Below are 27,518 nucleotides of genomic sequence, written 5' to 3'. Positions count from 1 at the left end.
ATGAAGGGAACAGAAGAAGAGAAGTAGCACTTCCTTTAAGACATGCAAAGCATCATCACAGACAGGCATGGTTTTAGATTTTCCCTCTGAGAGCCTATCTCCTCTGCAAAGCAGGCAAGTTCCCCATCTTCCTCCCCACTCTGCTCCAGTACAAATTTAAGCTTTTTCCTGAGGAGGGAAAGCCTTAGGGTTCATGAACAACTTGATATGAACTAATAGCACTTACAAAATGCACAGATTAGTCCTGTAAAAGAATTGCTATCTAATTGGTACAGTCAAGAAGGAGGCAATCTGGTATCAGATCCATAGCTTTGACTAAGTACTTCTACTTCCGGAGTTCTACAAAACAAACCAACCAACCAACAAACTCACTGCCCTCGAGTCAATTTGACTCATAGTGACAACCCCTCCCTGGGTTTCCGAGGCAGTATCACTGCGGAAGTAAATTGCCCAACCTTCCTTCCGAAGAGTGACTAGTGGGTTTGAACCACCAGCCTTCTGGTTAGCAGTCAAATGCCTTAGGCACTACACCACCAGGGTTCCATAGGAGTTCTATGCTAAGGAAATAAGTAAAAATGCAGATAAAGCTTTAGCATAAAGATGTTCACCGCAATGCTACTTAAAATAGTGACAAATTATAAATGGCTAATTGTCCAACAAGAGGAAAATGGTTAAGTTGTGGTATATCCAAAAACTGGAATGAAAGACAGCAAATTAAAAATTGTTACTAAGAATGGATAAAAACATGTAAAAACCCCTCTGGCATATGTTAAGTGAAATAAAGACATAAAAATGTATTATATAGACATATATGTAACAGCAGTTATGTACATTTATACAAAACCACATAATCAGAATAAAGACTAGGAAGAAGAACAGAAAATGTAATATTGTGGATAGTTTTAGTTTCTTCTTTTTATTTCTGTATACTTTTTTATATCACATTTGCTACAATTAAAAAAGTAGTATTTTAGAGTGATTTAGCATACACATCATTTCACAAAGTGAATCATTTCCCTTACCTCATTCAAACCCTGAACAACCCTTCCTCCACCCTTATTCCCTAACCCATGAAAATCGACAGTCTCTAAGTAAAGTGGAAACTCACTGAAAACAAGAGCCTAGTGGAAAGGGTCTGAGTTGAACTGCTTAGCTCTGTGCATGTAGGAGGGGAATGAACATGAGGTTTTGCTTTCCCATGCTCCCATGGGAAGAGCGACTTCAGATTTTGGTCTTTCACACTGCAGTGTAGCAAAACAAAATCCCAAGTAGAAAGATCTGTGGAGAAAAGAAGCCAACTTACCTCCATTAAACTTAAATGGATTCCTATGAGGTAGGGCATGGGAGCACTGTGAAGAGAAACAGACACACAGCTGCTTTAATGTCTGTTGCTTCCAACAGAAAATTACAGATGGTTCACTATTTGGAGAAAAACTGCTTTAATAAACGTATGCACAGTTACATTTCCTTTCACAACAGAAATCCTAATATGACATTTTGTTTTCAAGCCTAGAAACTCGGAAGAATTTCAAAATGTGGGCAGCATGTGGTGGCAGGAAGAGCACCAACCTTGGGGCTGGACCCTCTAGCAGCTATGTGACTGTACAACCTCAGCTGCTTTATGTCTAAAATGGAATATTGGAGCCTAACTTGAAGGTTGCTATTAGAATTAAGAGAAAATACACATCAAGTGACTAGTACAGTTCCTGGTACAAATAAGAATTATTATTGCCATGATTATAACAAAAAGGCATTCAACAAGCTCAAATGGAGAGTATAACATGTCTCAAAGACAAATGACTTTTTATTTGCTGTTTCCTTCTGCCATCAAGAGATGTGATCTGTCCATTTTGATTGGACAAAGTACTTGGAGAGCTGCCAACAAGCATCTCCTCCCCAACTGTATACATGCCAGCCAATGACAGTGTAATTCATAAACTGACTTCCAACCACTTCATTCACTGGGCAAGGGATTCTAAGTTAGTGCCTGAGCAGTGATTGAGAACCCAACTCCAAAGTTTTTAAAAGTTGAGCATTTTGGATAGACTGTTTCTTCCTTTGGTTTCAGAAGTGTGTGTGTGTGAGTATGTGGGTGGGTGTGCATGCACATACATGCACACATTCACACATTATCGTTTACAGGGCTATCTACCAAGGATAAACGTGCTAGGCTTTGTACAAGGAACTTTAAATGCATCTTTTCTAAACCACTTGACAACCTGACAAAAACCCAAAAACCAAACCCACTGCCACTGAGTTGATTCTGGTTCATAGCAACTCTCTAAGACAGAGTAGAACAGCCCTATAGGGTTTCCAAGGCTGTAAATCTTTATAGAAGTGGACTGCCTCACCTTTCTCTCACAGAGCAGCTGGTGGATTCAAACCACTGACTTTTTTTGTGAGTAGTCAAGTGCTTAACCACTGCACAACCAGAGCTCCTCAACAATGTGGTAAGGTAGGTATTATTATCCCTACTTTAAAGGAGGAAACAGGTCTAGAGTGCTCAAATTACTTGTCTAATGCCAAACTAGGAGCTCTGGTAGCGTAGTACCTAAGACATTTGACTGCTAATCAGAAGGCTAATCAGAAGGAAGGAGGGATGGGCAATCTACTTCCATAGTGATACCGGCTCGGAAACCCAAGAAGTGGTCTCTATGAGTCAGATCTGACTCAACGGCAAACCAAGTAAGCAGCAAACCTGAGATTTGACTTTGAATACATATTCCTTCTATGCCGTGACGACTTCATGATCCCAAACTAAAATCCCCAGCCCTCCTTCCTATATAACTTTTTTCTTTCTTTGTGTGTGTGTGTGTGTGTGTGTAGGAGCAGGGAGGGAAGAAGTGGTTGGCAAATTTTCCACATGTCTCTCCAATATGTGATACATCCTGTGGAAGGGACAGAGCCTAACAGAAAGGCACCTGACTCAGACCAGAATGACCAACTACCTTTCCTCTGGGGCAGCTTTGGGAGTGGAAATGGAATGACTAGGATGGCTCTTTTGGGGACAGGGTTGAGGAAACAAGGAATGGTTAAAAAAAAAAAAAAAAATGAGGCAGGACCAGCGTGCTTCCTATTGGAAACCAAGGAATTGAGGCTTTATCCTGAAAGAAATGGACAGACAATGAAGGTTTTTAAACATCAGATTCACATTTTAAAGTTGCTCAAACACTTAAAAATTAAGAAAGGACATAATTCCCCTATTACCATTCAGTAAATAAAATTCTTCAAGCAAAAATCCCTCCCTAGAATATAAAATGTCTTCCTTACTACAGATCTCAGCAGTGATGTATCTGGGAAGTCTGTAAAACAGACTTGAGTATTAGCAGCACAGTTTGGAACTATTCTTCTAGCAGACTTTTGTATTTCATAATAGCCATAGAAAGAACTATACACACAACTGTAGTGAAAGTGGAGTTGTCCTTTCTTTTCTTTCTTCTTCTTCATCGTTTTTTTCCTTTTTTAAAGGTATCTGCTGTGCACATTCAACTTCCATTCGCTTCTACAGGCAAGGGAATGCCCTATGATTTTTCCCCCGTAAACTGTAAACCATTAGTTTAGCTGCCAGCTACATAAATGCTCAAACTTCCCAGTGTGCCTGGCTCTGCTGTCCAAGCTTTTTCCAGTATACACTGACATGAATGTGTTTCTAATTAAGTAGCTTCAAGAACACGACAGCTTCAATGTCAAAAATACAAAGTCTGAACCCCGCCAGGAAGTCTTAAGACTGCAAATGTCTCATCTAGTGGAACCTTGCCTAATGTAATGAAAGGAAGCAGGAAGAGTGTAAAATTCCAGAAAAATGGCCACTTATAAACATGTCCAGAAGTGCAGCGTAACACATAGGAGGAAGGAAAACTCAAATCCATAATATCTGGCCAAATCTTACCAACTTATCTAGCTCCTTCATTTAATCATGCAACTGACCAGTGACCCTGAGTTTTAACTAGAATTTCAAAACTGAAATTAACTTCTAAAAAATGAGTTAACATATTCAGAAAAAGACATTCAAACAAGCGTGAAAAAAAGGTGAAAATAAATACCAATAGCAAAAGCCCTTTGTAGAAGTTAACCATTGGTTCTTATTTGAGAAAAGAAGTATTGTCTAGAATTTGAATATGTAGGTTTTAATGCCATGCACTTGTGTCTTCCAGTAACATCAACGTTAGCCTCCAAGAGGGAAAAAAAGAGCCACGCAGAAGTGACTGCAGATGCAAGATGAAACAAAGTGGGACCCGTTCTCCTGCACCTTTAGGTAGGCATTTTCTTAAGCCCAATTATTTTCCACAGAGTAATTATGGTTATCATAGAAACGTGGTTTCTTAGCCAAGTATTGTTAGGGCTGAAACAGCACTGTATTTAGAAAATGTTTAAAACATATTTATTCTGAAACCATAGCAGCTCTATGTTTTGTATGAATGCAAGTTTGGACAAATAGCTTTTACATTGTCATCTTTTGCTTAAAAAGTCTCAAATACTGAATCCATTGCATTTTTTTTGCTCTGCAAATAAACTAATTGCAAATTCCAAGTGGTGGGGGAGGGAGAGAGAAGAAAAAGAAACCCAGATTCTCCTTAACATCTCAATGTTGCAAATACATTTAATGAGTAATTCTAGTAATAATTTCAGTAATTCTGAAAAGAATTTCTGTTCTCAATATACTTGAACAGTTACTATACCGACTGACTTGTTCTTTGGAAATCTGTTTTTCTTTCCCTTTTTATTATAATGAGAAATTTTTGGAAAACAAAATACACCCACCCAAGATCACATTATCTTAACACAACTACACTAATTTTTGTGTCATTCCCTTCCAATATTGGCTCATATTAGCAAATATTTTTATGTCTTTGTAATTACAGATTTTATATGTATATATTTTGTATGTATGTACATATGTATTTGTAACACGTTTATTGCATACATTTTATTGTTTACCACTGGCTATATTAGCATTTCTCATATTGTTCTACATCTTTGTGATTCGTAAGACTGCATAATATTTCAACAACATGGATGGCTCATAATTTATTGAACCGTATTCCTAGAGTTACAACAGTGAATTGCATCCAAATTTTCACTATTACAAGTAACGTTGTAATGAAAATTCACAATTTCATGTGTATGAATTACTAAATCAAAGGCCAGGAACTTTTTAAATATCTTTTGATACATTCCAGCAAAATGTCTCCTAAAGGGCAGTACCTGCATCTCAGTGGAAATCTTTCAGGATTGTTGCAAAGGTTAGAGATAACCCATGAGGTGCCCAGCAAAGGAGCAGCACATGGCAGGGACTCAGTAAATGCATGTCATCATGTCTAAATGGATCCTCTTCAGGTCCCTGCACAGCTGGCACCACTGGATCCACTCTCCTTTTGTCTGGAGAAGGAATTCTTATTCTAGCCTTGGTTCTGAAGGATACCTGACTCTAGGACACCTGGTGAAGCCCTTGTGAGGATGGCTGAGACTCAATGATGAATGTGAGGTGCTTGACCTGCATCATCTCTACACATGGGTTTCTGACTCCCAAACACACTCTCTTGTCACTTGTCTACTCCACTCAGTTCAGTAGGGCTGTTTATCACTTTCCTTGGGAAGGCGTCTCCACTTTTTATTTTATGTACCAACCAGAATGGAAAAACTACCAGGTAAATAATGATTCATTTCTTCTTGTCACTTAAAATTATTATTTCAAAGTTGTTGAAAGAGTTCTCAATTTTAGGTAAGTTTAAAAAACATTACCCCTCTTGGGCATACAGGAAAAAAAAAAAAAAAGGAAAGGATAGCAAAATAAATTGGTTAAGCTATTCCTTATAGCTTCTCCACATTCACAGTTCAACTCATCTGAATCATTTTCTGGCTCAAAGTCATCAATGTCCGTATTTTTCAATAGAGTAATAACAAAACCGCATCCACTAGAAGTTATCTTCCTTTTGCAGGTCTAATAAAGAATTTGTTGGGGACTTCTGTTGTTGTTGAGAAAATATGAATGCAAGCCTCTGCTAACAGCAAACATCCACCCTGCTTCTCTGCTTTGTTCCTGTTAGCATTCCCAGGGACTTAGTATTTCCCCAATTGAATCATAGTGTAATTTTGAAGATATTGGAAATGGCAGTTAAATACAACATGGGTAAAACGAACAACAAACATAATTAAATTAAAGTGGTGATAATATTAACAGCTATGACCAAGTTCATGCATAGGTAGGCCATGACAGCTGTGTCACCATTGCCATGCAGCTGACACAGACTGCACAATGTCATTGTACACAATAGGGTATATCTGTATTTGGCCTTTCTTCTTGGGGGATTATATTACTATCTGACTTTATCAGTTAAATCCTGGAAGAATAAACACTACTTTTTCTTCCTTCTCCCCTGTAAAGGAAAGGAGTGTCAACTCACTGGCAATATAATGACCTTTACCTGAAAGGCATCTTTAGTTTGAATCCTCCTAAGGAAAAATATTTACTGAACTAGTATTTACCATACTACCATAATCCAGCCAACAAGCTAGGCACTTAGATACATTATTTACATGAATAATTTTCAAAGCAGGGCTATTGTCTACATTTTCAGGCTGAGGAGCAGGCTCAGAAAGGTTAAGTAACGTGCCCAAGGTCACACAGCTCCTAAATGATGAAACCATAATTCAAATTCAGGGCTAATGGACTGAAAGCCCATGCTCTGTCACTGCTGTTATACAGTGTGTACTCAGTGCTCAAGCCACATGGAAACCAGTGCTGGTATACCTAGGGGGCTAGTCACTCAATTCTTACAAACCCCAGGACTGTGGTGCACGGCGCCTCTCTTACGGGAAAGTCCTACAACATGAGCTCATACTTAGCAATGAACAGGCATGAATATGGATACTGCAGACTTATTAATGGTCTTGTAGTCCCCGTTCATTATTACTGCACTTTCACAATTTGTTTAATTCCTTTCCCCCAGATAACTAGAACCCTCTTAATTATGTTCCCCTGAGGTAAGCGGCTACTAATTAGAAAAGAGTCAGGTGAAATAAAGGAACACTGGCTGCTAAAATACATACAATACAGCTTCCCAAGACAAAGGGGGAAGGCAGGACGGAGGGCAGGGGGACGGGAGGACTCCTCATCTCCAGGTGAGCAACATCTCTTTGATTTCAGGAAGAAATATAGCTTAGGGTTGTCCAGGGATTTGGAAAGTCCACCTTTTTTTTTTCTTTTCCTCTATAAATGCATAGTTAGCATTGCAATTTACACATCACAATACCCATTTTATTTCTCAGAGGCATAACACCTTTTTAACCAAATACCCTGACTGGCATAGGGGATCCCACAAGTCTTTCCTCAGTTTGCTCTTTTTAAAGGAAAGGAAAACTCTGAAAGAGGTCTGATTCATTTGAGCTTTTTCTTTGGGGGTGGGGTGAGGAAACAAAAGTGTAAACACAGCTTCTCTTGTAGTTATAAATTCTGCTCTGAAATAATGAGCCCTGGCATTGTTAAGATAGGTTACATGACAAAAGAATGGGAGCAAGAACACACAATACATCTTGTTGGATAATGCAAATAATCATAGTTTTGGTCTTATAGTGACCAGAGCAATGCTCTCCAGGGTAATGTGTTAACCGCCAGTGCTGCAAGGGGAGCCATTCAGAGCAGCCCCCATTTACTGCACACTTGCCACCAGCCAGCACTGGGCTGAGGGCCTCTCATTGGATCCGCACGACAACATATGAGGTAGGTAGTGTCACCTCATTTTACACATTGTTGTTTTATAAAGTCAAATGCAATCACAGTAGTATACTACCACCCTCATTTTATAGGTGAGGAAATAGGATTAGGGAAGTTAAATAACTCACCCAAGGTCACACAGCTAGTAAATGGCAGAACTGAGACTAGAACCCAAGTGCATCATACCAAGCCAAAATAAGTTTACTATTTCCCAGGAGTCAAGAACTTACACAGCCACTGGAAGAAGGAGTGGAAGGGAGGTTTTCTCTAACCTGCTCCCTGAGGCCAGCAGATACGCCAAGTCTCACGACTCTTCACATTTTCTCGGACCTCTTCCTCCCTCACCATATTGAAACCTCTTGTTCCAAACCTTCCTCTGGGCTCTGAATCATATAGCATCCCCGTGGGCTTCGGTCTTGCTCCTTAAAGTCCTGCTAACCTTGTGGTGCCAGGCAAGCACCACTTCTCAGATCGATCACCCCAGTGGTTGCTAACAGCTCCCCTTTTGGTCTGGGGTACTGACTTGGCATAACACACCTGCTAATTTGCATGGTTATTCTAGATTATCAGTCACAGAGGAAGAGAGCTCCCATGCCCTGTTTCCCAGAGTCTATCACGGTGCCATGTGCAGAGCAGGAATAATATAAAGACAGGAGAGCTGCCATTTCATGAGGGCACATTAAATACCAAGGGCTGTGCAGGGCACTCTAGTTATTTCATCCTCAAATAATCCAAATTACACCATGCATTTTATAGATTAACAAAAGGATTCTAGAAAGATGAAAATCACATAGCTAGTGGTGATTCCTGCCCAAATCTTATACTTCAAGGTCTCTTATACCTCTTCTTGCTTAATATCAACTTCTCTTAACCATGTAAGAAGAATTTAAGAATTGGTTACATGTGAGAAGAATCGGTTATCTGATAAGTATATGTAAGAAGAATTGGTTATCTGATAAGTACATGTAAGAAGAATTGGTTATTTGATAATTATTATTTAAGAATAAATAAATAGCAAGGGGATACTTCATAGCCAGAATAAAACTACAGTTACTGCACTAGCTGGGAAAAACTGATACTCCTTTTTATTCTAAAGAAGATTTCAGGTAGTTGATATGAAGATGTTCAATATAGCAACAAAAGTAGAAAAGGAATAGGGGCAAAGGGAAAACATACACTAGTACTTCAAATGCATGGCATGAGGTTCTGCACATTTGCTAAGATGGACACAAACTTGGCTGCCAACCCAAAGAGGGAGACAGGATCGGTAATATGATTTGTGCTATCCGTAACAGAAAAATAAACAAGTCACTCAGGACCATGAATTAGAAAAAAATCTGAGAGGGGGAAAACACTAACATCTTCTTGTGCCTTTCCTATGTGTCTACTGCTTTTGATATGCTGGTCAGTCAACCAATAAATATTACTACCAGTCAAGTACCATGTTGTGCTGGGAATAGAGGAGAGAGGGAGAGAAAGATTGTCTGTCTAGTCTGTCTATATAGAGCTCACAATTAATAGCAAAACCAAAACCCATTTCCACTGAGTTGATTCCAACTCATAGCGACCCTATAGAATATCAGAGCGAGTGGAACTTCCCTATAGGGTTTCTAAGGCTGCAAATCTTTACAGAAGCAGACTGCCTCATCTTTCTCCTACAAAGAAGCTGTTGGGTTCGAACTGCCAACCTTTTGATTGGCAACCCAATACTTTAACCACAGCACCACCAGATAATAGCAAAAACCCTTAATAGCAAAAACCCAAAAACCAAACCCACTGCCATCAAGTCGATTCTGACTCATAGCAAATCCCCATTGGGTTTCCAAGGTGGTAAATCTTTACGGAAGTAGATTGCCTTGTCTTCTTTCTATGGAGTGGCTGGTGGGTTTGAACTGCCAACCTTCTGGTTAGCAGCCCAATGCCTCTGGCACTGTGCCACTGACCAAAAACAAAAACCAAACTCACTGCTGTCAATATGATCCAGACTCATAGTGACTCCTCCTTGGGTTTCTGAGGTGGTATCTCTACGGAAGTAGATTGTCCAATTGTCCTTCCGAGGAGTGGTCAGTGGGTTTGAACTGCCAGCCTTCTGGTGAGCAGTCAAATGCCTTAGGCACTATGCCACCAGAGGTCCCACTGTGCCACCAGAGCTCCTTAATTAATAGCAAAGCTGACATTAAATAAGCAAATTATTGTATGGGTGCATATTGTTGCAAGGAGACTAACAGCATGCTTTGGGGCATGTTACCGGGCAGACCTAAGATTACCTTACTTCATCTTTGCGGCAATCTTGAAAGGCTGATCTCCATAATTTACAGAGGAACTTAAGGCTCAAAGAGGTTAAGTGACTCAACAAAGGTCACAGCTGGCAAGAGGCAGAAAATATGGCTTGAAAAGTAGTGCAAATGTTATGAGATAAACAGCTTTTTCTTAGGGAAAAAGGTATTTAACTTCTTGACTGGTCTCCCACCCAACTCCCCCTGATTTATAAGCAATAGCAGAGAAGAAGGATCCATGAAGAGACCATGAGAAATTGTAGATTAAGAGCAGAAGCAGAGACCTCTGAATTTCCATTTGCAGCCTCAGCAACCAGAGCGCTTGGCTTCCTAACAGTGGAATGGTCTCCACTTGGTGTTCAGCACTGGAGATGTTTGCTAATGGAAGACACATGTGCATCACTGAAGCTGATCAGCAAAAGACAGAGAGAGGGCAATGCCCTTCTGAATGTGGTCCTATGGGCTTCCCAGGGTAACCTATGGGGGGGTGTGTTGGTTTGAGAGGGGAGATATCTTCTACAGCTCCAAGCCACTGGAACCAACCAAATGAACTCATGAGTTACAAATATAATGCCTGGAAGAAAATCTATAGAGGTCAACATCAAAGCCCGGAGTAGCCTGCCCTTTAGTGCCTCCTCAGTCTACCGGAAGGAGACAGACTTGGAAAACATCAGGAAAGGCTCCATGGCTAAGACCACTGCAGCAGGAGAAGTTAATCACAGAGGAAAGGTCAGGAGAGAGGGCTCTCTGTTGCCAGAGAAAACTCAATGAGAACCATTACAGTCAGAGCCAGCTGCAAGAGGGAAGCTCAAGGTTGTGAGCCATTAGCGGCCCATGAGACCCTTGTAAAAATGCACAATAAGGTACAAAAGCAACAAGATTTCCCTTCTTCTGTCTGAAACTGAAATACTGGTCTTTATCTTCTCCTAATGAACTCTTGTCACAGTAGTACCATCCTGAATGTTGGAACTGTCTTCATACCTTATTAATTCTTACCCTGAACAATATTCTCTCTTATCTGGATACCTGAATGCTTTTGTGAAGTGGTGTTTTCTCAGATCCAGAACCATCTATCAGCTTCTCTCTTCCTATAAATACTCACTGCACGATGGAAATGACACAAAGATTCTGCTTACTTGTTGGAATTCAAGCTTTATCATAACCCAAATAGCCCAGGGTCTGGTATATGCAAGCAGTGTTTATCTAATCCACTTCCATCTTAACTGGGTGTTGTGAATTTCAACTGGATTTTGTTGGATCGGATATATGTGTATACAACAAAATCCAGTCAAAATTCATAACAACCCAGTTAGGATGGAAATGGATAACATAACAATAGTACCAACTATCCTACTATTTATGGAGCAGATGTTTTGTGCCAATATTACTATTCATATCTGACAGACAAGAAAGTAGGCTCAGAGAGGGTCAATGACCTAAAAGCTGGTGAATAGGAAGCCAGGATCAGAGCCAGGTTTATCTATTTCCACACTCCCATTGGATTTTATTCCTGCCACTAAGAATATGAACAATCCCTCTTAATTTAGTATCGATTTATTACCTATGCAAAATTTCATGGCTTCAATGTAGATAGCTATTAGAATGCACCCAGCTCTAATGAACCAGATGTCACCTTCAAAGCTCTGTCCAGACTGATGGTCATCACCCATGAACTATGCCCAGATATATTTCAGATTTTTGCTAAAAATCCTAGATGGAATACATGATGCAGCACATGGAGTTTGATCCAACATAGAGTACAGATAAAGAACCTGGAACTAGTATCTTTTACAGAGAACCTGAACATCTCTACTCTGAGAGGAAGAATAGCTTCTAGAATCACCTGCAAATGCCAGGAATTATAATGCATTTTACAAAGTCAAATGCAAAAATCCAAGCTTTAATTGTACACATCTTACTTAACTTCTGGGTTCAACCATGCCCTCAGAGAATATCAAGAGTTAGCTACTAACTTACTGGTGACCTGGCTGTCTGTCTTGTTGAACTTGTCTTGATCTGCTTTGGAAATATTTTATCACAAAGATGTGTTACCAAGTGCCCAGAATAATCCAAATACAGAATTCAATTAGGGAACTGACCAGTAGTCCTTATATAGGACTTTTTCTAAAGGGAGCAAGGAGAAAAAGAAATTTACATGGGCAATACCATATGGATTATTTCTTTAAAAAAAAAAAAAAAAAACACTTTATTGTGATCTGGGAGAAAGTTTACAGAACAAATCAGTTTCCATTCAACAATCCATACACCTTTTGTTTCATGACATTGATTGCAATCCCCACAATGTAACAGCACTCTTCCCACTTCTACCTTTTGTTCACTGTTTCCATTTGCCCTTGGTCCTATCCCTCCCGGCCTTCTAAACTTTGTCTCTGGGCAAATGCTGCCCTTTTGATCTCGAAGGGTTGATTTTTCTCAGGAGTGCAGATGTCCCTGGTGTTACTGCTCACCTTACAGACCAATTGTTTGGATTAAAATTGAGCCAAGGAGGTATATTCATTTCTGGACTTGAAGGGTGACTTTAAGGACTATATTCTTGGGGGTTTCACTGGTCTCTATTTGACTGGTGAGGCTAGTCTGTTGTATGATTTTGAGTTTTGTCCCACATTTTTCCCCCACTCTATCCAGGATATTCTAATGTGATCTATTTCAGAGCAGTTGGCAATGGTAGCCAGGTACCATCTAGTTCTTCTGGTTTCTGGACTGTGGAGCCTGACGTTCACATGGTCCATTAGTCTTTTTTCATTTTATTAACTTTTTATTGTCATTTAGGTGAAAGTTTACAGAGTAAATTGTTTTTCATTCAAAAGCTCATATACATTTTGTTTTGTGACATTGGTTACAGTCCCTACAATGTAACAGCACTCTTCCCACTGCCTCCCTGTGGTTACCATTTCCATTTTTCCTTCTTTCCTATCCATTCCTGCCTTCTGAGATTCACCCCATGGCCCTTATGTTTGGCTGTTCTAAGAGGCGTATACCTTCCTGGTGTGACGTTCACCTCATAGGTCTGTCCATTGTTTGGCTGAAAGTTAAGCCATGGGAGTGAGTTCAGTTCTGCGCCTGAAGGGTGACTAAAGGCCACAGTCTTGGGGGCTCCATCAGTCTCTATCAAACCAGTAAGCCTGGTCTTTTTATTATTTTGAGGTTTGTTCCACATTTTTCTCCCACTCTGTCCAGGATCTCCTATTGTGATCCTTTTCACAGTGGTTGGCAATAGGAGCTGGACACCATCTAGCTCTTCTGGTCTCAGGTCATGCTGGCTGAGGTTCATTTGGTCCACTACTTCCTTGGACTAATTATTCCATGTGTCTTTGATTTTCTTCACTCTTCTTTGCTCCATATGGGAAGAGACCAATAGTTGCACCTTCAATCGCTGCTCACAAGCTTTTAAAACCCCAGTCACTACTCACCAAGGTAGGCTGCAGGACATTTTCTTTGTGGACTTTGTTATGCCAACTGACCTTGAGTTCTCCTGACACTATGGTCTTGAGTCCCCAGGCCCAGGAACTCATTATGATGCGGTATTTGGTTTTGGCTAAGATGTGTTCTTGACTCTGCCCTCTCTATGTTCTACTCTACTAATGGATGTATTTGCAGCATACGTAATAGATATGTAGAAATTTCCTCTGTCAAACCCATATATATTCCTGGGTGTAGTCCCACTCACCTTCCCACTGCTATTTAGCTTGCATGTCTATCTATGTATCCATTCATAGATTACTGTTATTGCAGGATGGCACATGTAATAGTATCTACCTCTGTTGCCTTTAACTCTTGTGCTCCTCCCAGTGTCTTCCTTTTCCTTGATCATTTTGTGCTGACCTTCCTCTACTCTATATTGCCTTCCCCTTCAGCCAAGTTACTGTGCCTACCCTCCAGTTAGTGACTGATCTTCCCTTGCCCTCCCCTCCCTGGTAACCTCAAAAAATATTTATGGGTGTATACCTTTCCTTGACTTTTTATAATAGTGGTCTTATAAAATAGTTTTCCTTTTGTGATTGACTTACTTCACTCAGCATAATGTCCTCCAGGTTCATCCATGTTATGAGGTATTTTGCAGATTCATTGTTATTCTTTAATGTTGTGTAGTATTCCATTGTGTGTATGTACCACAGTTTGTTTATCCATTCATCTGTTGATGGGCCCTTACGTTGTTTCCATCTTTTTGCTATTGTGAATAGAAATACAATGAACTTGGGTATCACTGCTCTTATTTCTCTAGGATATATACTTAGTAGTAGGACTGTTGGATCGTAAGATATTTCTTTCTATTTGCACTTTTTAAGGAAGTGTCATATTGTTTTCCAAAGTGGTTGTACCATTTTACTGTACTACCAGCAGTGCATAAGCATTCCAGTCTCCAGTCTCTCCACACTCTCACCAGATTTGCTGTTTTCTGTTTTTTTGAACTTCGCTATCAGTGATGGGGTGATACGATATCTTGCTGTTTTGATTTGCATCTAATGGCTAATGATCAGCTATAAAGGGAAAGACCCTCAAGATGGATCAACACAGTGGCTGCAATCATGGGCTCAAGTATAACAAGGTTGTGAGGATGGTACATGACTGATTGCATGACTGCATGACAGTGTTTTGCTCTGTTGTACATAGGGTTGCTGAGTCAGAGCCAACTCAACGGCACCTAATAACAACAACAATGGCTAATGATCACAAGTATTTCTTCATGTGTTTGTTGGCCACCTGAATGTCTTCTTTGGTGAAGTGTCTGTTCATGCCTTCTGCCTATTTTTTAATTGGATTATTTTTGCTTTTTGTTGTTGAGGTGCTGAACTTTTCTATAAATTTTAGAGATTAGCCCCTTGTCCAAAAGGCACTGCCAATTTTTTTTCCCTTTTTGTAGGTTTTATTTATTGTGTTTTGATGAAATCTTTTGATGCACATAAGTGTTTAATTTTCAAGAGGTCCCAGTCATCTAGTGGGTCTTCTGCTGTTTGTGTGTTTTTAGTTATGTCTGACAATATGTTATGCCATGTATTAGGGCCCTTAAGTTTATCCCTATTTTTTCTTTGATAATCTATATATAGTTTTTAAAAAATTTTTTTATTGTGATTTGGGTGAAAGTTTACAGAGCAAATCCATTTTCCATACAGCAGTTCACATACACTTTGTCTTATGACACTGACTGAAATTTCCCACAATGTGACAGTCCTCTTCCCACTTACTCCCCATAGTTACCTTTTCCCTGTGTTCTTCCCTCCCACGCACTCCTGTCCCCCAAGCTGGCTCCCTGTGCTTACACAGCCCTTCTATTCTCTCATGATTGATCTCTCCAAGGACTGTATCTACTTAATGTAAATGTTCAGCTCATATGCCTGTCTTTTGATTGGCTGGAAGCCACAAGAGTGCGTTTAATTCCAGACCTGAAGGGCAGCTAGGGGCCACAGCCTCAGGGGTTCCACCAGGCTCTATCAGACCACCAAACCTGGTCCCTTTTTTTTTATGAATCTGAGTTTAGTTCCACATTGTTCTCCCACTCTATCCAGGATCTCCTACATAGATTCCCTTCCAGTGGTTGACAGTGGTAGCTGGGCACCATCTAGCTCTTCTGTCTCATAGTTCTATTGGCTGAGAATCACAGGGTGTACCAGTCCCTTAGACTAATTGTTTCCATGAATCTTTGGTTTTCTTCATTCTTCTTTGCTCTGGATGAGGAGAGACCCATCATTGCACCTAGATGGCTGCTTGCAAGCTTTTGAGATCCCAGTCGCTACTCTTCAAAGTAGGATGTGGAACAATGTTTCTGTGTAGTATATTGTGCCAATTGACCTTGATGTCCCTGTGACCATGGTCCTGAGCCCATAGGTCCAACTACTTGATCACTCCAGGTAGTTGACTGTGGCCAACAAGTGACTACAACCTTGTCCCTTGTCCACTGTACTATATACCTGGAAATTCTTACAGAACATACAAATGCACTTGTAGAAACACTGTCCACCAGCCCCATATATGGTCATGGGCACACTCCCCCCTGCACAGACATACCTAATCATTCAGCCTGTCCACCCATCTATCCACCTGTATATCAATGTTTGCCTTCACTGACAACACAGTACTCTATGTACAAAAGTACTCTCTGTGTGTTGTCTGTACCTCCCATGAACTTCTGTCTTCTTCTTCCTCAATGCCACTGTGTTGATCACTCACATTTGGTACACTGCCCTTCTCTTCACCCAAATCAATACTTGCCCCTACCTATCTAGCAGTGATCCCTCCCCTCCTACTCCTGGTAACAACAAAGAAAATTTCCCACCATAGATAAACCTTTCCTTGACTTTTTACAATAATGGACGAATACAATATTTGTCCTTTTGTGATTGACTTATTTCACTCAGCATAATGTCCTCCAAGTTCATCCATGTTATGCGGTGTTTTGCAGATTCTACGTTATTCTTTAAGGTTGCATAGTATTCCATTGTGTGTATGGACCATAGTTTGGTTATCCATTCTTCTGTTGATGGACACCTAGGTTGTTTCCATCTTTTTGCTATTGTAAGTAGTGCTGCGATGAACAAAGGTGTGCATATATCTGTTCTTGTCCTGGCTCTCACTTCTTTAGGGTATATACCTAGCAATGGAATAGCTGGGTCAAATGTTATTTCTAATTCCAACTTTTGAAGGACTCGTCATACTGCTTTCCACAGTGGTCGCATCATTTTGCAGTCCCACAAGCAGTGTATGAGAATCCCAATCTCTCCTCATCCTCCCCAGCATTTGTTATTTTTCTGTCTTGTTGAACTTTGCTCCTAGTGCTGGGGCAAGATGTTTTGTGATAATCTATATAGTTTTAGGTTTTACATTTAAGTCTTTGATCTATCTTAAGTTTTTGTATATGGTGTGAGATTTGGATTTTGTTTTATTTTTCTGCAAATGAATATCCAGTTTTGCCAGCAGCATTTGTTAATGAGACTATCTCTTCCCCAGTTAGTGGATTCTGGCCTTCTGTCAAAGATCAGCTGTCCAGAGGTAGATGTGTACATTTCTGGGTTCTCAATTACATTCCATTAGTCTATATGTCTGTCATTATACCAGTATCCTGCTCCATATGGGTTCTTCTGGAAATTTTTATTAGTAACATTTGATTGGCACAGTTCCTGGTACATAAGTGCTCTATAAATATTTATTAAAAGAATGAATGAATTTACAATTAAGAAGTCACCAAGAATCATACATAAAGAATTTTTTTCCACACAATCTTGGTGATGGGTACAACTTATTTACTAACACTTTGGAGACTATTAAGGATCTTGGGTATTATAGTGGTTAAGGCATTTGGCTGCTAACCAAAAGGTTGGTAGTTCGAATCCACCAGCCACTCCATGGAAGAAAGATGGGGCAGTCTGCTTCTGTAAAGATTTAGTCTTAGAAACCCAATGGTGGTTGCTATGTGTCAGAATCAACTCAGTGGCAGTGACTTTGGTTTTTTGGTTGGAGAATAATAGTAAGGAAAACTTTAGTATCCAATGGCCTTGGATTTCAAGTGAAGGCTCTACCATTTCTTAGCTGTATGACAGTGGGTAACTCACTAATCCTCTTTGAGCTTCGAATGCCTAATCTACGCAATGGAGCTAATATCACTTATCTGACAGATTAATTTTTAAGATCTGCAATAATGTTCATAAAGTGTTTGAGACAGATACAAGGTAATCAATAGATGATGATGGTTATGAAAGGCAATATTGATCCTCAATGCCAAGTTTATTCTTTTGTCCCCAAAGTGGGAAGGCTTTCCCAACATTGGCCAAGGTCAGGGCTGCCATCAGCTAAGGTAAGCAACATTCTCATTTTCACTTTAAAAGTCAAGGGAATGGCACAGATCTAAAGTAGAAAGAAACCAGCAGCACATGTTTTTAAATATTCATAAGGGCTGGAAATGTCTTACTCCTTTCGTTTTCTCTGCCATCTGCTTTTGTTTCTTTTCTTTTCATTCTTATGCCACAGCTGCAAATGAAAACAACCATACAATAACTCAAGTTAAATAAAAAAAATTTTAAAAAATAAATCAAAATAAAAACAATCTGAGGGGTGAAAAAGAGAAGATGAATTATAAACTTTTCCCTAGGCTCACAAGGCAGCAGAGGCAGGAACGACACTTGATGCCAGTTAACCCTTCCAGAAACCAAAATCCACATCCTATGTTATAATAACTATGATAAGAGCAACCACCATTCACTGAATGGCTACTCTTAATAACTCTAATTCCTACAGCCTCTTCAAATTTTATAGAAAGATAAATTTAGTTCAAAGAGGTCAAATCAATTTTTAATGGTTAGAAATGAAATTGAGATTTGATACCATGTTATGTCTGAATCCAAAACCTAAGCGCTTTCCCCTCTACCATCTTCTCCATAAATGGGAAAGGACAAAAAAAAATTAATTTGGGAAATTTTAGGGCAGACCATTTGTACTAAACTGATTTATTCAGATAATTAAAATCTGTGATTATAGCTCTAATTAAAGTTAACTCAGATAATTGGTTGTTGTATTTGTGAATGTGCAATTAGAGTCTTCCACATAATTGCAGAGTTTTTAGCATCATACTTCGCATTTATTCACTGCATCCCAGCACTTTACTCCACTGGCCTTTACCCTAGCAAAGGCTGTGATACAGTTCTTGGAGTCTCTGGGCCCAAGGACCATGGCCTATAACACCAACAGCAGGGTCTGGGCTCAGCCCCATTTAACATATCTTTGTCCAGATGTCAATGAACACCTCATCTTCAAGTGTGATGTAAAAAGCTCTTATGGCCTACACTGTTGTCCTGAAAACTCCTAGCAGCATGTACCTGAAGAAAAACTGGCAGCAGTGGTCCTCATGTGTTAATTACACTTGCAAAGTCTATTATGCATAGAAAGGGCACCTGCTGGCAGTGAAAATGACTAGAATCTGCCCTTCCTGTGCAGTGAGTAAATTGAGAGTTCATTTCTACGGGAGATAATAGTTTTCAGATTCCATTTCGTGTATCCCCTGCATGGGGACATACTTAACATTTAAATCATCTGCAGAGGAACAGACCTCCTTCAAATTTACATGTTTCAGGCTCCCAGCACTTAAAATGCTAGTTATCCCTGCTGGCTCTTACTACCAAGGATTAAACTCAAATGTGGTGAAAGTCACTGAGCACAGTATAATAAAGTTATTCGCATTGACTCAAATTTCACGACATTTGTAGTTTCTGACCAAAGCAGTGGTCACAGGCTAAGGTGATCAAATCAAGCCTTGATTGCGGATGTGTTTTCCTCTTGGGGTCTTTTATTTTATGATCTCTACTTTTTACAGTTAATAAACAGACACCATTCCCCACTGGCTTGTAATCATCCTTTGGTCAAATGTCAAAAAGTTCTTCCATGAAAACAAGAGACCAGGAAAGACAGCTATCACACTAACACAGGCACTTCCCAAGATGGCGCCTCACAAAAAGACCACTCAGGCACCAAAAGATGCAAATCTGAACTTTGCTTTTTGGAGTGGAATGTAGGGGTGATAAAGGCTAAGCAAAAGGCCCTAGTAGTTTAACGGTTGAGAGCTGGGGCGCTAACCAAAAGGTTGTTGGTTTGAACCTACCTAGCAGTTCACCTGGCGATCTGCTTCTGTATAGAGTACAGCCTAGAAAACCCAATGGAGCAGTTCTACTTTGTTACATGGGGTTGCTATGAGTCGGAATTGACTTGATGGCAACTAACAACAGTACCAATAAGGGCTAAGCAGCCTTCCTTGTCATGCCTTCTAAGTTAGGCTTTCTAGCATCATTTCCCCTAGTTAGGCTGGTGACACAGTTCTCAGGAGGCTAGAGTTAAGAGACTGAAAAAAGGATCCAGGATCAGTTTTCACAGGAAAGAGTAAAGCATCTAATAAATTCTCTAATCAAAAAGAAAGGATGGGGAAATGGGATTGGCAGTTGGAAAGAACAACTGGCTAGTATAAATACTGACTTTTAAAATAAAACTTTTCAATTATAAAAATAATACTTTTTCATCACAGAAATCTTAGAAAAATATGGAAAAGTAAAAATATGCAGAATCCCTCTCCTACCCCTGCCTTATAAATCACTATTTAACATTTTGGTATTATTTCCTCCCTAATTTCTGCCTCTCTCTACATAAGGAGCCCTGGTGGTGCAGTGATTAAAGTATTTGGCTGCTAACCAGATGGTCAGTGGTTTGATCACCAGCACTCTAAGGCAGAAAGATGAGGCAGTCTGCATCCATAAAGATTTACAGGTTTGACTTTCTTTGAAAGATAGAACAACTGGAAAGAAACTCAACAAAGATGCAGAAGAGCTAAACAATACAATCCACCAACTTGGCCTTATAGACATCTATAGAGCACTTCACCCAACAGCAGCACAATATACATTCTTCTCCAGTGCACATGGAACTTTTTCCATGATAGACCATATGTTAGGCCATAAAGCAAGGCTTCATAAATTTAAAAACACTGAAATATTGCAAAGCATCTTCTCAGATCATAATGCTATCAAATTAGAAATCAATAATAGGAGGATCAGCACCAAAAGAGTAAACACATGGAAACTAAACAACACCCTCCTTGAGAAAGACTGGGTAAGAGAAGAAATCAAAATTGAAATTCAAAAATTCCTTGAATCAAATGAGAATGAAAACACAACATACCAAAATCTTTGGGACACAGCAAAAGCAGTGATCAGAGGCCAATTTATAGCAATAAGTGCACACATCAAAAGAGAAGAAAGAGCCAAAATCAACACTTTAAATGAACATCTCCAACAATTAGAGAAAGAACAGGAAGAAAAGCCTACAGTCACCAGAAGGAAGGAAATAATCAAGATTCGAGCAGAAATCAATGAAACAGAAAATAGAAGGGCTATAGAAAAAATCAACAAGACCAGAAGTTGGTTTTTTGAAAAGATCAATAAAATTGACAAACCACTGGCAAATTTAACAAAGGAAAAGAGGGAGAGAATACAAATAACACGAATAAGAAATGAAATGGGTGACATCACAACAGAACCAACTGAAAGATTTACAGGTTTGGAAACCCTATGGGAGAGCTCCATCTTGTCTTACAGGGTCACTATCAGTTGGAATAGACTCAATGGCAGTAGGGTTTTTTGGTTTTTATTGTTTTTTCTTAACATAAATATACACACGTTGTTGTTAGGTGTCATCAGGTCAGTTGTGACTCATAGTGACCCCCTGTACAACAGAACAAAATACTGCCTGGTCCTGTGCCATCCGCACAATCACTGCTAAGCTCTATGTTTTAGCCCATTGTTGCAGCCTCTGTGTCAATCCATCTCACTGAGGGTCTTTCTCTTTTTCGCCGACCCTCTACTTTACCAAGTATGATATCCTTCTCCAGGGACCAGTCCCTCCTGACAACATGACCAAAGTGCAAGAGGAAAAATCTTACTATCCTCACTTCTCAAAAGCATTCTGACTGTACCTCTTCCAAGATGGATTTGTTTGTTCTTCTGGCAGTCTGTGGTATAGTCACCAACACCATAATTCAAATGCATCAATTCTTCTTCAGTCTTCCTTATTCATTGTCCAGTTTTCAAATGCATATAAGGCTATTGAAAATACCATGTATAGTCTTGGTATTAAGACTTGGGTCAGGTGGCACCTTGGTTTTCAAAGTGATATCTTTGCTCTGGAACACTTTACAGAGGTCTTTTGAAGCAGATTTACCCAGCGTAATATGTCATTTGATTTCTTGACTGCTGCTTCCATGGACATAGATTGTGGATCCAAGTAAAAGGAAATCCTTGAGAACTACAATCTTTTCTCCACTTAACATGATGTTGCTTACTGGTCCAGTTCTGAGGATTTCTGTTTTATTTATGTTGAGGACTCCTGTAGGGTTTCCAAGGCTGCAAATCTTTATGGAAGTAAATTGCCTTATCTTCCTTCAGCTGAGCAGGTGGTGAGTTTGAACTGCCTACTTTCCAGTTAGCAACCAAATGCCTTACCTACTGTGCTACCACACACACACACACACACACAGATACATATGTACATATATATACACACACACATACTTTTTATGTTATGTATACATATATATAATTTTTATTTATTTTCACAAAAATGAAATCATATAGTACATAATGTCTGTACTGGGGCAAGTTACTAAACCTCTTGAGGCCTTGCTTTTCTGACTTGTGAAATGGGGATAATAATACTTGCCTTACAGGGTTGTTGGAAGAATTATGTGATTAATATGTAAAGGAGATGTCTAACAATGGCAGCTACTGTTAATGCTCATGTTACTGAGAGAGCATTTTTCTCTTCTCACTTCTGGGCATATAAACTACTGGTTTTAACAGCTTAGCAACCAAAACTTTTCAAATGACAGAAAGCTGATGTTGTATTGTTTTGGAGGCAGAGGGACTACATTGACTCTCCTGGCTACACCCATCCCTGCACACAAACTCCCTGTGCTTCCCATCTGAAGCACAGCACCAAGATAGACAGGTGAGTCTCTTCCAGAGAGAAGTCTGAGCTTCCCTTTAGAGCGCATATGTGGGTGTGGTGGGTATGGGGATCTGAGTCTCTCTCCACCTGGGGGACTCTGAGGAATGTATCTGTTGGGAAGGCACCTGTGTCTTACTGGGTGTGAGTATGGGAAGTATGTGTCTGTGAAGGGGGTATGTAAGTCTCTATGGAGGTATGTGCCTGTGAGGGGGGAGTATATCTGCATGTGGGGCTTGGCAGCAAGTATGGGCTGGGTGTCGCTCTCAATGTGTTGGTCCCCCCCCCCCCCCCCCCCATACCTTCTACTTTTTCTTTCTGCTCCTCTTACTATCTTTGTCCCTTCCACCTTCCTGGAACATGTGTTTTGTTCTTTCTTTTCCCTCTCACTCCACTTGGTCTCCCCTTCCTTCTCTGTGATTGTCAATGTCAGCCTCTGCCCTGATAATCTTTCATTAAAACAACAAATATTGATAGGGTCCTTTCCTTTGAGAGATATGGCAGTGAAAAAAAGGCAAGACAGTTGGTTCAGAGGTGGTAAAGTTAAGCAGAGGTCTAGTTTGAGTAATGGGGCACCTGAGCACATTTGTTGGGAGAAGAGGGAGGTGGTGGAAAGAGTAGTGCACTGATGCCAGAGAGTAGAGAGGTCTGAGATAGGTCCCAGAGAATTCTCAAGAGACAAAACCCAAGCTCAGATGAAGTCAATGGCTTTGGCCTGACTGTGCTTCCTTCCTCAGGGTTAGTAAAGCTGAAGGAGAAGACAGGCACCATGTAACAAACCTCAAGAACAGGGAGAAAGGCAGTAGCGGAAAAAGATCCTATGGCCTGTCCCTTTTCATCAAAACAGGGGATGAAGCCACTCATCCCTGAGTATGGTGCATGGTAGGAGGAGGAGAGCCTTGAGTGTGGCAGGTGAAATGAGGATTTAGGGCAGCTGCTGTGTGGTATGTGAACGCCAGAAGAGAAGGAGGACAGCAAACTGAGGCTAGACAGTATGACCTTCTAGTAGACGCTTTTTGCAATGGTTTTGAGATGTTCTCTAGCTGTACTGCCAGACGAGAAGCAGATAAGAAGGAAGGATGTGTCAAGGGTCAGTGGAAAGGCCAGAGGAACAGCAGCTTCTGGGAATTGACAAAAAAACCTGGAAGAGCTCTTCTCATGGATTTTAGGACCTGGTGTGCAAATAACCTGTTTGTGTGCCTGACTTCTATGCCTGGCTGTGAATCTGTTTAGGTCTAGACTTGCTAGCATCTCTTTCTTTCCTGCCTTCAGCATAGTGCCTGAGACAAGGAAGCATTGGAGAATGTTTGCTGTATTGAAAAGCTCATCAAGGTCCAGGAGAAGCAGGAAGACAAAAATAAATAAATAAATAAACACAAACCAGAAGGAGGTCAATAGGCAGGTAGAGCTGAGAGAGGGCAAGGGGTTTGGTGGTAGAAAGCCATGGCAAAGACACAGAGGTGTTCAAAAGCAAAGAGAGAGAAGAGGTGGCAAAGGAATGAAGCCAAAATCGGGGGGAGAATCCTTCAGCCACAGACATAAGAATTGAACAAGTTTCAAATGGTTAAATGACACTAGATGTGGCACCCTGCTAGGTGCTGACAGTGCTTTTCAGTCTACAAAGTCCTTTTGCACATACATTATTTTATTTCATCCTCAAAATCCATCTGGAAATAAGTATCAGTATTTTCACCTCTCTTAAGGGAGGAGGGTCAGAGAGGCAAAGTCACTTGCTGTAAACTACACATCTAGCAGTAATGGAGCTGAGAAAGAGACTCAGATGTCTCCTTCTGCCTCATCCTTGTTTGTGCTCCTGCATGGCCTCACTGAGGGAGGGGAATGACATCTCTACAGGTGACAAAATACAGTGAACGTGAGTATGGCTGGAATAAAGGAAGGCCAAAGGTGTGGATTTTAGAGCCATGGAGGATGGCAGGGAATTTCGTGGAAACATGTAGACCTCTCAAACAAACGGTGGATGGAGACAAGCAGACAACAGTGACACGGCAGGAAAGAAGGTTCTTAGGTGCTTTGCTAGGAGCCAAATCACAGAGTGGAACTTGGGTCAGTGGTCAGTGAAGCCTTGGAATAGAAGGAGCAGCTTCAACTGAAGAGGATCCAATGTTTCATAGACTGCCCAGTGAAAAGAGAGATGTTACAGAACTTGATACAGGGCCTGTTTCTTCATAAATACTGTCTGAGGAAAAGGGCAGGCATGAGTATTTAATGTAATAAATTGGTGAATTCATCATGAGGGGTTTATATCCTTATTCCTTTGTAGCTACAAAAATTATAATACCTTATACCTAATCTAGAAGGGATTTAAAAATAGAACTTAAAACCAGTAGTACATGAAGTCACCATATAACTAGAAATTTTCAAAAATAAATCAAGGTATAAAGAGATATAATGAACAAAAGGCTGGGCTCAGTTATATGATGAATCAAAAAGAAATTTAAAATAGGTCAGGACTGTATACTCTACATGGTGAGCAACACACTGCCCCTTAGCTTCTTAAGAGGTGGGAGGAAGGAATGGACAAAAATATTCACCATGATAAGATATATAATAAAAGTGGAAGGGAGGATAAATCATTAACTACAGGATAGATAAAAAAAACTAAACACACTGCCACTGAGTCAGCCCCAACTCATAGTGACCTCCCCTTGAGTTTCCGAGGCAGTATCACTATGGAAGTAGATTGCTCAACCTTCCTTCCAAGGAGTGGGTGGTGGGTTTGCACCGCCAGCCTCTGGTTAGCAGTCAAGTGCCTTAGGCACTATGCCACCAGAGCTCCCAACTACAGGGTAGACACATATTAACTTGGGTGAAGGGGAAGGCAATATATAATAAGGGAGATCAGCACAAAATGATCAATGAAAATGAAGACACAGGGAGGAGCACAAGGCAACAGAGATAAATACTGTTACATACACAATCCTGCAATAACAGTAATTTACAACTGGGTCCATAAATATGTGAGCAAAAGAGGTATAGGAAGGTGATTAGTACTATACCCACCAATATACATAGGTTTGACAGAGGATACTTCTGCATATGTATTCATATGTGCTGCAAATATATCCATGAATAGAGCAGAACATGCAGGGGGCAAAGTTCTGAAAAATTCTTAGCCATAACCAAACATTTTAAGGAAATGAGTCATTTGGCCTGGGGGCTCAGGACCATAGTCTCAGGGGACATCGATAGGCATAACACAATCTACAAAGACAGTAGTCTACATCTTACTTTGGTGAGTAGTGACTAGGGTCTTAAAAGCTTATGAACAGCCATCTAAGGCACAACTATTGCTCTTTCCCCATCCAAAGCAAAGAAGAATGGAGAAAATCAAAGACATATGGAAATGATTAGTCCAAAGGACTATGGACCACGTGGACCTCAGCCTTCATGACTCTAAGGCCATATGAACTAGATGGTGCCTGGCTACCACTGCTGACTGCTCTGAAAGGAATCAGAATAAAAGGTCCTGGTAGAGTGGGAGAAAAACGTAGAACAAAATCAAAATCACAAGAAAAGAATAAAGACCAGGCTTACTACTGGTCTCATAGAGACTGACAGAACCTCCCAGACTATGGCCCTTAGATATCCTTCAAGCCTGGGACTGAACTCACCCTCCATGGCCAGTAAGGTGAATGATAACACTAGGGAGGTACACACTTAGAATAATCTATTATACAAGATCAAAGGGCAGCATTTGCCCAGGGATAAAGCTGAGAAGGCAAGAAGGGATAAGAAAGAGGGATGAATGGAAATGGAGAGGAAGTGGGAAAAATGTTGTTACCCTGTGAGATTGCAATCAATGTAACACACACAAAAAAAATGTTCATAACTTGCTGAATGGAAAACCAGTTTTGCTCTTGAAATTTCTACCTAAATCACAATAAAAAATTTTTTTTTTTTAAAAAAGATACATAATAAATACAAAAATGAGCCAATTCCCTTACTACTATGCTCTTGAGAGGACCACAATCTTCTTTGATGGTTCTGAGCTACATCTTTGTTATGCCTGGGGTTTCTTGGGATGAGAGTGAGCCCTACACAGTCAAATAAAAAGCAACAGTGGAATGTCTTTTCTCTCCCAGGACAATGTGGCTCCTGGGTGGACCTTTTCAATGAGATGACTGGAGAATGGGCTAGAGATCCCAGAAAAAAATTATGTCTGGTCTGGAGCCAATCACTGATCCAATGACAATATTTTGAATCACCTGTTGTTGGGTGTCAGGGCTTTGGCCCATCAAATGGTCCCTTTCTCCAGAAGCTCTCAATTTCTAGCAGCCAGTTAGTGTCTTTTCCTACATACGTATAGTGCTTCCTTATCAACTTTTGCTGGTTTAAGCTGTTGGAAACAATGTCTTTAATCACATTACACTGGAGAAGAAAAATTATTCATAATGAGAACAGATCCAAATCAGTCTCACAGACAGTCTCTTTTGCAATCTACCAAAGACAGTGATGAGGACGACACTTCAGCAGGACCTCACCATGAGCCAGTGTTTCTACATGGTGTCCTTGCATCCCTCATCTCATTTCATCTTTAAATAATTATGTATCAAACAACTTTATTTTGCAGGTGAGCAAACAAAATCTTAAGCCAAGTGACTTGCTCAAGGTTATATAGCTGGAAGGTAGAGAGCTGACTGTAAAACACATTTCATTAAACAGTGAAATTCTCATCAAAAACTTCTGAGGGTTCTGATGTCTGGTTTGTGCTTCCAAACCACAGCAGACAGCAAGTCTATGGAACATGTCAGGATTTGGTGGGAGCCTGAAGACCTTAGAGATCTCGAATGCCTTATTGCTATCTCCCAATTTCTCTTTGGGAGAGAGAGGAAAAAAAAACAACCACCCTCCATCATGATCAAGTGGGATTCATATCATGTATGCAGGGATGGTTCAACATTAGAAAAGCAATCAACGTCATCCACCACATAAATAAAACAAAGGAGAAGAACCACATGATCATATCAATTGATGCAGAAAAGGCATATGATAAAATCCAACACCCATTCCTGATC

General features: G+C 40.2%; 1 protein-coding gene across 1 annotated transcript in view; it reads right to left on the bottom strand.

Annotated features, from left to right (window-relative positions):
• The window catches only part of DENND1A (DENN domain containing 1A), a 581,826-nt gene that overhangs the window by 259,686 nt on the left and 294,622 nt on the right, over positions 1 to 27,518 (bottom strand). The window contains exons 10-11 of the mRNA XM_042780373.1: positions 26,804 to 26,871; positions 1,304 to 1,349 (exon numbers count right to left, since the gene is read on the bottom strand). Of these exons, the coding sequence (XP_042636307.1) occupies positions 1,304 to 1,349; positions 26,804 to 26,871 (114 nt within the window). The remainder of the gene's footprint in view (positions 1 to 1,303; positions 1,350 to 26,803; positions 26,872 to 27,518) is intronic.

The sequence above is a fragment of the Orycteropus afer genome, unplaced genomic scaffold, assembly GCF_000298275.1.
Source record: "Orycteropus afer afer isolate SDZICR_OR568_19922 unplaced genomic scaffold, OryAfe1.0 scaffold00037, whole genome shotgun sequence".
NCBI classification, from domain to species: domain Eukaryota; kingdom Metazoa; phylum Chordata; class Mammalia; order Tubulidentata; family Orycteropodidae; genus Orycteropus; species Orycteropus afer.
Note: the sequence above shows the minus strand (reverse complement) of the source record. Positions and strands in the feature narration are given on the sequence as shown.